Source organism: Mya arenaria, chromosome 14, assembly GCF_026914265.1.
Source record: "Mya arenaria isolate MELC-2E11 chromosome 14, ASM2691426v1".
NCBI lineage: Eukaryota > Metazoa > Mollusca > Bivalvia > Myida > Myidae > Mya > Mya arenaria.
This window is the reverse complement of record NC_069135.1, coordinates 8,740,154-8,752,043: the sequence shown is the minus strand read 5'-3', so window position 1 is coordinate 8,752,043 and position 11,890 is coordinate 8,740,154. Positions and strand designations below refer to the sequence as shown.

The 11,890-nt window shown below is 41.8% G+C and overlaps 3 protein-coding genes across 3 annotated transcripts; 2 read left to right on the top strand and 1 right to left on the bottom strand.

Annotated features, from left to right (window-relative positions):
- The first annotated feature begins 2,887 nt into the window (after window positions 1-2,887).
- LOC128217512 (putative nuclease HARBI1) lies at window positions 2,888-4,258 on the top strand. The gene is made up of 2 exons (XM_052924680.1): window positions 2,888-3,177; window positions 3,268-4,258. The coding sequence occupies exons 1-2, from the start codon at window positions 2,888-2,890 to the stop codon at window positions 4,256-4,258; spliced, it is 1,281 nt and encodes a 426-aa protein (XP_052780640.1).
- Window positions 4,259-5,709: 1,451 nt separating this feature from the next.
- Window positions 5,710-6,703, bottom strand: LOC128216852 (uncharacterized). The gene is made up of 2 exons (XM_052923536.1): window positions 6,540-6,703; window positions 5,710-6,137 (listed from the first exon to the last, which is right to left on the bottom strand). The coding sequence occupies exons 1-2, from the start codon at window positions 6,681-6,683 to the stop codon at window positions 5,847-5,849; spliced, it is 435 nt and encodes a 144-aa protein (XP_052779496.1). The 5' UTR covers window positions 6,684-6,703; the 3' UTR covers window positions 5,710-5,846.
- A 2,199-nt stretch (window positions 6,704-8,902) lies between these two features.
- Window positions 8,903-11,651, top strand: LOC128216851 (uncharacterized). The gene is made up of 5 exons (XM_052923535.1): window positions 8,903-9,060; window positions 9,288-9,533; window positions 9,915-10,134; window positions 10,640-10,730; window positions 10,861-11,651. The coding sequence occupies exons 1-5, from the start codon at window positions 9,036-9,038 to the stop codon at window positions 10,975-10,977; spliced, it is 699 nt and encodes a 232-aa protein (XP_052779495.1). The 5' UTR covers window positions 8,903-9,035; the 3' UTR covers window positions 10,978-11,651.
- Window positions 11,652-11,890: the final 239 nt, after the last annotated feature.

Genomic DNA, 11,890 nt, shown 5'->3' with positions numbered 1-11,890 from the left:
GTCACCGTGACCTTGAGGTGAAGAAACTGTTTCCGCTCAATAACTAGAGAACGCTTGCAACCAGGAATTTCATACTTGGTATGCTAGTTGGTCATGACTAGAAGATGACCCATATTGATTTTGAGATCACTAGGTCAAAGGTCAAGGTTGCCATGACCTTGAAGTGAAGAAAAAGTTTCCGCTCAATAACTAAAGATCCTTGGTTTCAGGAACTTCATACTTGGTAAGCTAGTTGTTCATGACTAGAAGATGACCCCTATTGATTTTCAGATCAAAAGGTCAAAGGTCAAGGTTACCTTCAGGTAAAAAATGATACGTTGGCGGTGACCTTAAGCTTAAAAATGGTTTCTGCTCAATAACTTAAGAACGCTTGTACCCAGGAACTTCATTCTTGGTACGCTAGTCGGTCATGACTAGTAGATGACCCCTATTGATTTTGAGATCAGTAGGTCAAAGGTCAAGGTTGCCATGACCTTGAGTTGAAGATATGGTTACCGCTCAGTAACTAAAGAACACTTGCACCCAAGAACTTAATACTTGGTATGCAAGTTGGTTATGTAGATGATCCCTATTGATGTTGTGATCAGTAGGTAAAAGGTCATGGTCACGATGACTGTGAGCTGAAAAATGGTTTCCGATCAATAATTGAATAACGCTTGCGCCCAGGAACTTCATACAATGCAAACTTCGTTTACATTTTCCATGATTAATCAACAACACTTTCTTCTCTTCACTATTTAATATAATCGAATAAACCAAACTTCACTGTTGGTTTGTCTCCAGTCCAAAGTTACAAATTTCATGTCCATCATTTATTTTTTCTCAGCTACGACCACACAATAGGGGAGACAAGCGCTTTTTCAAAAAGCAATCTCTAGTTTGGATCGAGTTTTCTAGTACTCATAAAACCTATCTGATTTTCGCACGAGACATGTACATGAGTCATCGTAATATTGGTCATTTCCATATGTTTGTCATCTGAAATTAGTGTTTTTTAGGTACTAAAACCAGAAAATGAGTAAACAAAATGTTTCATTCTTTTCATTTGTGGTTTGTTCTTTTTATATCATGTTATACATAAGTATATCACACTTCAAATATAGCACATGTATGAAAAATGATAAATAATCTACATTTTAAATATTTTATCATGTCATGAAATCAGCATATGACCAACACTAAAGATAATTGAACAAAATTCAATACTGAATAGCATTCATTTTATAATCCAAGAAGAGATAAAACTGTCCAAGTACAAAGTATATGTATGCCAATCTTGTATAACGTATTAATTTGCCTTATATGTTTTCTCTATGAATTTTAGAAAGAATAGTTCTATCTATATGTTTACCCCATTAATATTAATAAATCTCTATTAAAGACATCCACCAATCAATATTGATGATCATTGCAAAAATACACCAATTAGGCAACCAATGCTCGTAATGCGCGTCGACGTATATTATTTTACCATGACAACACACCAGTATTGTTATGTCACCTGTATATTCTATAGCGTGCATTTAGTGAACTTTAAAACAACATTTTTGGTATGTGTTTTTTGGAGTACTTGAGTAGTGAAGTACGATTCTAGATCTCGGTTGATCGATCTGGTTATTTAGTACTCATGCCATCCCTTATATAAAAATATTGAACTTGATAAGGTTTGTTATTCTGTGATATATATATATATATATATATATATATATATATATATATTCCTTTTGGGAATTACTGTCAAAATTGTTTCCTCTTTATTTGTTACATGTTACTGATTAAAGCATTTGATCAGATCTGCTGATCTTTTTATTATGCCCCCAAAAAGGCGGCATTTAGTAATCGGATTGTCAGTCCGTCTCCACCAACATCTAGGCTTTATATTTTACTGACATTAGGCTTTGGGGATTTTTGTATGGTTTTCTATATAGAAAGCTTATCTATATAGACAAGAAATGTTTGTATGTCCAACTTTCCGACCAATGCGTCCATCCCCATGGTTTTCGATCAAAAGGATGCTTAGGTCCAGAAACCATTAACTTAGTGGGCCGATTGGTCATGACCCCTGTCGATTTTGAGTTAAATGGTCAAGGTGAAGGTGATATTAAGCTGAAAAAGCGGTTCCCGTCAATAACTGCTGAACGCTTTCCACAGGAGTCTTAAACTTGATAGGCATTTTGGTCATCAGCAGATCGATTTTTTGGTCATTAGGTCAAGATCATAGTGACTTGTTAAATAAATATACAAAAAAGTCTTGCCCCATAAGGTGTGTCGCCCATGACATTTGTATTCTTATCTCAAGGTCACTTTGTGGTTAATGTGAAACAAAACTTAAGAATATAGCAGTCATAATGATTTACCTGATAATTGGAATTCAAAGATTTGTAAAGCACCCTTAAAGGCATTTGTTAAGATAATTGTAATTTAAATCAAAAAAGGAGAATTAAACATACTTCTACTTGATACATAATCAATTTATGGCCCAGTCACATAGCCCGGCCGATGTCCGGCATCGGTAGAGCTCGGTGGATATTTTTGGTGCCACCGAGCTCTCCTCATCGGAAGCAGAGCTCGGTGACGTGAACGGACTCCGTCCGGACATCTTCAGGCGACCGACCGAACACCGGCCGGTGACCGTACGGAGTCTGTCTCAAAATGGGAGTTTTTTTCTGCCGATGTGGCAGCAACTACCGGCCGGAGGTCGGCCGGACATCGGAAGGAATACGGCCGGTACCCGAGCAGGTAACAGGACACCGTGCGATCGCCGGCCGGGTTGTTAACGGGCTTTGAACAATGACCGGCCGATGCTCGTCCGATGTAACACGGACTTGGGTGCCGAGCTATTCCGTTCTTCCTACCTGACATTGTCAGTTCACCGAGGAGACTTCGAATGGCACTGCTCGAACACGAACTGGCTCAAGCAAGGTTCCAGTACAACCTGGTCCTGGCGGCAATACTAGAAGCCGCCGAGAGGGAGCGACAGAGGGCCCGCAGAAGAGAAAGACGCTGGTGGGTGCGAGAGTGGATCCTACGCAGACCCCTTTTCGGCCAGTACGAGACTCTCATGAAGGAACTCGAGGCCGAGCACGCTGCCGACTTCAAAGCCTTCCTCCGCATGGAGCCACAGATGTACTATGAGTTGCTTAACCGAGTTGGCCCCCGCATTACCAAGAGTACAACGTAAGTTAATCCGTATTTTGCAAACAAAATTCCCTCCAAACATTATATTCTTGCTAAGGTTTAATCATATTTCATCCTCTTCTGTTGCAGGCATCGAACCCCCTTGGACCCTGGGCTGAAGCTGGCAATCACCTTGAGGTTTTTGGCGACCGGAAGCAGGTACCACGATCTTGCGTTTGCGTTTCGTGTCCCACACAACACCATCGCCCTTTTCATCCCCGAGGTGTGTCAGGCCATCTACGACGTATACGAGGATGAGATGTGGGCCACTCCCCAGACAGAAGATGAATGGCGCCCGGTGGCCGAGGGATTCGGAGACAGGTGGAACTTTCCCCACTGTTGTGGCGCGATCGATGGGAAGCACGTCACAATCAAGAAGCCCCCCAAGAGTGGCTCACTCTACTACAACTATAAAGGCTTCTTTTCTATCGTCATGCTTGCGGTGGTAGACTCGAACTACAAGTTCATCTGGGTGGATGTGGGGTCACCAGGATCGTGTTCCGATGCTGGCATCTTTAACCGGTCGCGGCTAGAGCCAGGTCTTCGTGAGGGAACGATCGGACTCCCCCAACCGGATTCCCTGCCTAATGACGACCGGGACACACCCTACTACATGGTCGGAGACGACGCCTTCCCCCTTCGGCAATACATGTTAAAGCCCTACCCTCATCGTCACCTGGCACGGGACGAGCGGATCTTCAATTACCGGTGTTCCAGGGCACGCCGTGTGGTTGAAAATGCGTTTGGTATACTTGCCAATCGCTTCAGATGTCTTCTAACAACCCTGGGAATGAGACCGTCGACAGTTACTAAGACCGTCATGGCCTGCATGACCCTACACAACCCCATGAGGACTCGTTACGCCAACATCCAGAATGCCGATCTCGACCGGGAAGATGAGCAGGGCCAGTTCATCGCGGGTGCATGGCGAGACCAAGCCGTGCTCGAAGATGTGCAAGCAGCAGGGAACGGACTAAGATTGACCGGACCAGGCAAAGAACTCCGCGCATACCTCAAGAATTACTTTTGCAGTCCTGCCGGGAGTCTGCCATGGCAAGATGTGGCAATAAACCAACAGTAACGTCTGTATTCTGTGCAACAATATGCATGTACTGGATGCAACCATAGACAGTTCTCAGGACTTAGTACATTGTCGTATATTACAGTCCATTATTCAGTATGTTGTTTGCAAAATTAAAACTGTTATTGGGTATTCTTAAAACATTGTCTTTATATTTTATGCCACCGCTTGTAGATCAGGGGGGCATTTTGTTTTTGATCTGTCTGGTTGTCTGTTTGTCACCAAACTTTAATATTGGCTATAACTTTTGAATTACTGGTCAAAGAAACTTGAAACTTGGAATGCATGTGTTTCTCATGGAACAACACATTTGGATGACTTGCGCATTTTGACACTCGTCAGAGCAAAACTAGACAATTATCGACCAATCTATGCAATAAATGTATTATTTAATTCAAGATTAACGTTGTAGCCATTGATCAGGATCAACACTAGTGTGTATTGTCTGAAAGTACGAAAATGATGAGTTGTTGGTAAATAATACAACAACATAATGTTCATCGTGATTGATTTTAACAACTGTAATTATACGAGGCACACTGTAACTGTGATTATACGAGGCACACTGTAACTGTGATTATACGAGGCACACTGTAACTGTGATTATACGAGGCACACTGTAACTGTGATTATACGAGGCACACTGTAACTGTGATTGTACGAGGCACACTGTTACTGTGATTATACGAGGCACACTGTAACTGTGATTATACGAGGCACACTGTAACTGTGATTATACGAGGCACACTGTAACTGTGATTATACGAGGCACACTGTTACTATGATTGTACGAGGCAAACTGTAACTGTGATTATACGAGGCACACTGTTACTGTGATTATACGAGGCACACTGTAACTGTGATTGTACGAGGCACACTGTAACTGTGATTATACGAGGCACACTGTTACTATGATTATACGAGGCACACTGTTACTATGATTATACGAGGCACACTGTTACTGTGATTATACGAGGCACACTGTAACTGTGATTGTACGAGGCACACTGTTACTGTGATTATACGAGGCACACTGTAACTGTGATTATACGAGGCACACTGTTACTGTGATTATACGAGGCACACTGTAACTGTGATTATACGAGGCACACTGTTACTATGATTATACGAGGCAAACTGTTACTATGATTATACGAGGCACACTGTTACTATGATTATACGAGGCACACTGTAACTGTGATTATACGAGGCACACTGTAACTGTGATTATACGAGGCACACTGTTACTATGATTATACGAGGCAAACTGTTACTATGATTATACGAGGCACACTGTTACTATGATTATACGAGGCACACTGTAACTGTGATTATACGAGGCACACTGTTACTATGATTATACGAGGCACACTGTAACTGTGATTATACGAGGCACACTGTTACTATGATTGTACGAGGCAAACTGTTACTGTGATTATACGAGGCACACTGTTACTGTGATTGTACGAGGCACATTGTTACTATATTGTTCAAAACACACTGTCAGTACATACACTACAACTTTGGGCTACTTGGCTGAGGTGGGTCTCTGTCAGATTGTGAAGAATTTCATGCCCTGTCTCTACTCCTACTCCTGCTCCTGTTCTGAGTTGTCGTCGTCACCACCGATTGTGTTATCACGTTCAGTGCTAGCCAGCACTCTGCTGGTCGCACCTAGCACTTGTGAAAGACTGCTATATTTTGGCCTCTGTGCAGGTGACTGCATGTTGAGGCCGATGTTGCCGGGTGATGAAAGCTGCCACGCAGCTTCAGCGATGTTGGATCCTTGGCTGGCTGTCAATGGAGACTGCAAGGCCAGCAAGGCTGAGAGGTCATAGGTCGCAGAAGTAACAGGTGGTGCAGAGACTGCCCTGGAAGACTGAAACATAGCAGAGGCATAACAATTGACTGTTTTGCAAGATAACTTAAGTGTTTTTATGGCGGGTCGTAAAAGGTCGCCCGTACTTCGTCCTCAGTGCAGTTATACTGTATATAGTTTCTTGTCTTTCGGGATCATTAAATGTAATTCGGTGAATTTGAAGATTGAATACCGCTTAAGCCGGTGCTAGGGGGCGTTGACAATGTAGTACATTTCATTGCTGTCAATGAACAGTCTCAATAAAACCGAGACTGCAATTTTCTCTCTTCTGTTGCATGTTTTGCTTCCAAGAGATCATATCACCATAATTTAATTAAGGTTATGACATGCATTAAATCTGAATATTGAAAATTAATTTTATTATAATATGTACTGTTAAATATCACAATGAAAAAAACATACCTGGAACTGTTCATACTGCTGATCGGGCGGCTGCTGCTGCCGAACTGGAGCCGTAGCAAAGGGGATAAACGGCTGCGACTGTTGCTGTGGTTTCTGGGATACGGACTGAAGATACATCGGCTGGTGGTGATAAGGATCTACCATCGGGATGGGTGGCTGTACGAACTGCGATGGGGGTTTTGGAGGCTGCTGTTGGAGGTGCTGCTGAGTCCCCGGCATGAGCGGGACGTATTTTGTGAAGGTGGTGAAAGTCTCCTGCTGAAACTCTCTGTACCGAGGTGCTGGCACCTGGTTGTTCGCGCTTGTCATCCACTCAGCCCAGGCGTCACGCTCGGCCTGGAACGGATCTGCAGCTGCCGTCTGGGCTACACGCACCTGTAAACATAACAATTGTAAATACAGCTTTTAAAGAATGTACCCAGAAACCACAAATACGCAGAAAACTAAAAACCCAGTCGAAACTTAACCCCCCATAAGTAAAACTTAAAATTAACCAGTACATTGCAAAGAAAATAAGAATGAAAATAGGGGACCTCCTTGGTACGGGCAGTGGCTTAAACCGCTGGTGTTTTAGGAACCGCCAACTCACACATCTACACTTCAATACACAAAAACTTGCATTTTGTATTGGGATGGAAGTAGCAGAAAGTGGTTTATTTTGCATTTTGTCGAGTATTTACCTTTTCCGCTGCGTCCTGAGTGGCCTTGGTACTTGACTTGAGACACGCGATCAGCGTCCTGGACATGTCGCTGACGGATGCAGCCTTGTCCTTCTTGCTGGCAGCTCCTTCTCCCTGCGACGTGGCCGGCTCAAACTCAGACGCTGCAGCATACTCCAACTCCGACGCCGAATCCTCGTCCTCACCAGCCAGCTGAAGCATTCAAACCATCAATAGTAAAATCGCGGCAAGTAGAAAGAAGGGTGAGCAACTCACTGGCAAAGAAAAACATTAAGACAATTCTTTGATAACTTAGAAAATCTGCTTGCAGATGCTTACCCTCCCACAGGTCGATTTCAGCGTCCGTGATACGTGATGGGCGTCCAGAAACTCGTACGCGTTCAGTTTGAACTTCTGGAGTGACGTAAGAGGGGCCGCCCCGGATCCACTCTTGCTACTTTTGGGTCTGTTCTTGGGCTTGAAGTGTTCGGTACGGCAACTTGTGAAATGCCTCTGTATGGCTTGGACTGCAACACACAGACAAAATCCATTAAGACATTTAATACAATGTTTTCTAAAGTAAAACATCGTAAAATTAAAATTTGACAAATTTAAAAATAATTTCAAACATTTCAAAAGCTGACAAGGTCTCACCAGAAATCTGTTCGCTAAACTTGTCCAGAGTTCATTCCTTCAACTTCGTGTTTTTGTAGTTCTCATGCCCAACATCGTAGTACATAGGGTGTCCCTCGTAGAAATCTGCTATCTTTTGCATCTGGTCTTGGGTGATCTCCTCTATCGGCACACCAACGGCTCGCCGCGACGCAGACGCCGACGAGGACTTGGACTTGGACGAGGACGTGGGCTTGGACTGCGACGACTATGACGCCCGGGACGCCATGGACTCAGCATCGGATATCTCTGATTGCTCCCCCCCCCCCGTACCACTGGCACCGCCTTCTTCCTCTTGTATCCTCTTTCGGGGAGATTTTCTGGTCTTCACTGCTAGCGTCTTCTGCTTCTTCTGGCCCTTCCCTTGCTGCTAGCTGGCTGCTGCCTCTTCTTGCCGCAATTCTTCTCATCTCCATCACTTTCCTTGACTAATTTTGGCATCCTGTTTATAAAGTCTGTCAAGAGTGAATCGTGTGGATACAACTTGCTGAATGCTGTACACAGACAGGAGCGAACAGTATATATACTAGCAGAGATATCCGGCCGGGTTACGGCCGAGTTCCGGCCGAGCATCGGCCGGTGTCCCTTACATCGGTCAGCCACCGGTACTATACTTTCCAAGGCTCTGTCCCACATCGGCCGGAGCTCGGTCGGAGCTCGGCCGGTGTCCGTTAAAAAAAAATTCGTCCTCTGGTTGTCTCAGATGCACGGGACACCGGCCGATACTCGGCCGTGCACCGGCCGACGTGTTTTCCGATGTGGTTACGATGGGGCTGCGATGAGGGAGCTCGGAGAGAGCCCGGTGAAATTTAGCTCCGAAGTTAAAATTTCACCGAGCTGCCACCGATGCGGTTTTAAGCAACAAACGCCACGGATGTCCGGCCGGTGTTCGGTGAAAATCGCATCGCTGGCTCATCGGAACCTCATCGGCCGGGCTATGTGACTGAGTCATTAAAGTAACATCTAGTTTTAAACGGATTACTCATTGCCCCATTACAAGTGCTGGTAAAACTTATTATACTTAAGTATTCGGGAAGGATGTATTACTAGATGCTCAACTTGTACGTAAACATAAATAGTTCATACAAATATGAACTGTACAATTAAAGCGTATAAATCTTCATACTTGTAAATTCTAACTTTATAAAACAGCTTTTCTTAAAATATGAGTAGGGAGGAGCAGTTTATATGTAAGTGTTTTGAATATATATATTTATATTTTATACTTTACCAAAATAAAATTTGATAGAACAAACACTCACTGTGAGCTCCATTTTGTACACTCGTTTATTTTTCCTTTCTCTTTGTAAAAATCATTTTTATAGCAGAGGTGCACAGTTCTTACTGTTAGAACACATATTTAAAACAGTATTTTGATAACACTGTCAAGGGCAATACAATCATTTTCCTATTGCAGATTTTGGCCAGTGTAAGATCAGCACGTTTTCCTCTGATTTTGCTAGTTCCGGTCAGCTGGATCCCTGTAACTGTTCCAGCTATTACCAGTTGACCAATGGCCCCACCCCAACAAAGGAACGCCATGTATGTGACCCCAGTCTGTTCTGGAACCACGAGTCTAGTGAATGCACGGCTGGTGACCTGGTCATTAAACTTGGTCTCTGTGATCCAGCAGTGCCTTGGAACAGATGTGCCAATATAAATGGTATGTTTCCATGTAAAGTTTGTTTTGTCAAATTCATCACTGCGCTAATACTATCATTAAAGCATTCTCACAAGACAGTAAGGGAGATGGCGATAGCCATCCTATAAATTGGCTTGATCACCACCAATGCACCATTACATTACATTCTCAGAATGGATACTTTAATTTAGTGCTTGAACACTGTCAAAAGACTTCTACAATGAGTATTTAAGTTACAAGTTTTCACCACGATCGAGCTTAAAAAAGTAATTATACTTATAAACTGAAGATAGATAAATTGAATTTTCATAGCCTTGAAAGTCTTGTTGCATCTATGGACAGCTGTTGATGTTATACTGAAAAGTAATTCAAATGAATAGAATAATTTTACTTATATCACAGAAGTCGGCAGCCTCGTGATAAAGAACGACTGTGTCCGTAAGGGTTTCTACAGCCCTGCACCTTTACCAGATCAGACGGCGGCCTACATTTCCCCGCACACTCTACCCAACCATGTTCAGATGGCAAACCTGCAGCTGGCTGGTCTTTCACTGCTGGCTGGGGTTATCATCACCACGCTGTTAACTGCAGTGTTGCTCACTTTCTGTGCAAAACACCTCCGGTAAGCTTCCAAGTCCTGGTTAAATTTAGGCCAAGGGAAAATGTTATTTGAGTGTATGTGTTAAAGAATTGTCGGTTACCCCTGATCAGCTACTGGGCTATGCTTATTTGTATACCGCAGGCGATCTTGTAATCATGAATAATTAATGAGGCAGTTTTATCGGTTGCTTGAGGCAATATGCACATTCACTCGTAATAATGTTTTCTCGGAGAAAAGCACGAATTGAAGTCCGTCTTATTACTACAAATTTTAAAACAGTGACCTAGACCAAGCATAGACTTTGCATTAAATAAAAAAAATCAAAATGAAAAAATGCAAATCTACAGCAGGATATGTGTTTATTGTTAATTTTAAGGAGTTCTCAGTGGTCTGTTGAACATTCATTTTACGGTGTTGTTCAATCTTGTGCTCGAAATATTTCAGATTGTTTGTTGATAATAGCACAGGGTGGAAGTGCTTAACGTAACATTGTTAAGTAACTATATACTGGGTTTATTATTCACAGGAGGATTCTTGTTCCACCACCCAGATATGAACACAGAAACAGCCAAGGAGATGAAAACCAACACTCATATGATGATATTGCCGAAAATGAGGTTAGTTTCGTGATCCTATTTTCTTTATATTATTTAAGTTGATTTATATCAATTAAGCGAAGAGATATCTTAAAAAATCTATACCGTTTGCAAATGAAACCATTGTTACTGAATTGTAAACATGTTCCAGATGGTGGCAACCCAAAGTCATCCTGCATCTCAAGCCAGTAGGCCACCCATCAAACCACCTCCAAAACCTCTAAAGCCAGCTGGCCCGCATACAGCTTCACCGCATGGAAGATGGTGATAAAAACAACCAACATAAATGACTTGAATAGGCATTCACAAGTGAAGAAATATATTTGTGTACATCATGAATTTAGTTTGAGATAAACTGCTTGTTGTTCAGAAAAAAATCAGGTAACCAGTGTCAGAACAAAGTTTATTTATGAACAAAAAAGAACATTAAAATTGCAATGCTATTTGCTGATCTTGTATTTGGACAGAACTTGCTGTAACAATACATTACGATTTATATTACGATTGTGCCGATGATCGATTAAAATCGACAATTGACCGGAAAGGCCTTCGTCGGCGACAATCGATAATAAAATTTGAACAATCGATTATAGAAACAAGGGACGTAAACGCTACCGACTGATTTTCTTTTTTCTGGTTAATGCTAGTTAATGTTAAGGTGTTACTATGTTCAGTTATATAATCAAATTCTTATCAAGTCAGTAAGTCACTTCAATACCTTATTACATTTTTTTGGTAATTTGACTGTTAAAGAATTGGTTCTAAACTTCTCATGTATGTGCCTATGTGGTTTAAAAATGATTTTTAAAACATGCTACCGTTTACTTCTTACCATGTAAGAATTTAGTTTTTTCAGTTTTCTGTAAAAAAATATTCTTGTAAAACGTAGAATATTCAACTGCTTGCTGTACTTGTAACTGACTATTAAAAAGAAGTTGATATCATTCTTTCTATTTATTTTACACATGTGTACAATAATAAATGTAAGACAATAATTAGATCCTGTGGTCTCCTGTTCTGTAATAGTAATTTGTAAACACTAAAAGACAGTCGCGTTCTGAATTAATAATGTAGTTTATACAAAGAAATGTACAAACAATATTGTAAGGGAACATTGCTGGTTAAAACTTGTGCATTTGCTGTACATGTATGACTTAATATGATAACTAAATATAATTAAA

What these genes read in the sequence shown, in the direction of transcription:
- LOC128216851 (XM_052923535.1), top strand. Translation starts at nt 9,036, where the DNA reads ATGAGTAGGGAGGAGCAGTTTATAT. An exon ending in CAGATGTGCCAATATAAATG is followed by an intron (nt 9,534 to 9,914) that starts GTATGTTTCCAT and finishes CTTATATCACAG; the next exon opens with AAGTCGGCAGCCTCGTGATA. An exon ending in TTCTGTGCAAAACACCTCCG is followed by an intron (nt 10,135 to 10,639) that starts GTAAGCTTCCAA and finishes TATTATTCACAG; the next exon opens with GAGGATTCTTGTTCCACCAC.
- LOC128216852 (XM_052923536.1), bottom strand. Translation starts at nt 6,683, where the DNA reads ATGGTAGATCCTTATCACCACCAGCCGATGTATCTTCAGTCCGTATCC. An exon ending in AGCAGTATGAACAGTTCCAG is followed by an intron (nt 6,138 to 6,539) that starts GTATGTTTTTTT and finishes GCTATGTTTCAG; the next exon opens with TCTTCCAGGGCAGTCTCTGC.
- LOC128217512 (XM_052924680.1), top strand. Translation starts at nt 2,888, where the DNA reads ATGGCACTGCTCGAACACGAACTGGCTCAAGCAAGGTTCCAGTACAAC. An exon ending in CGCATTACCAAGAGTACAAC is followed by an intron (nt 3,178 to 3,267) that starts GTAAGTTAATCC and finishes CTTCTGTTGCAG; the next exon opens with GCATCGAACCCCCTTGGACC.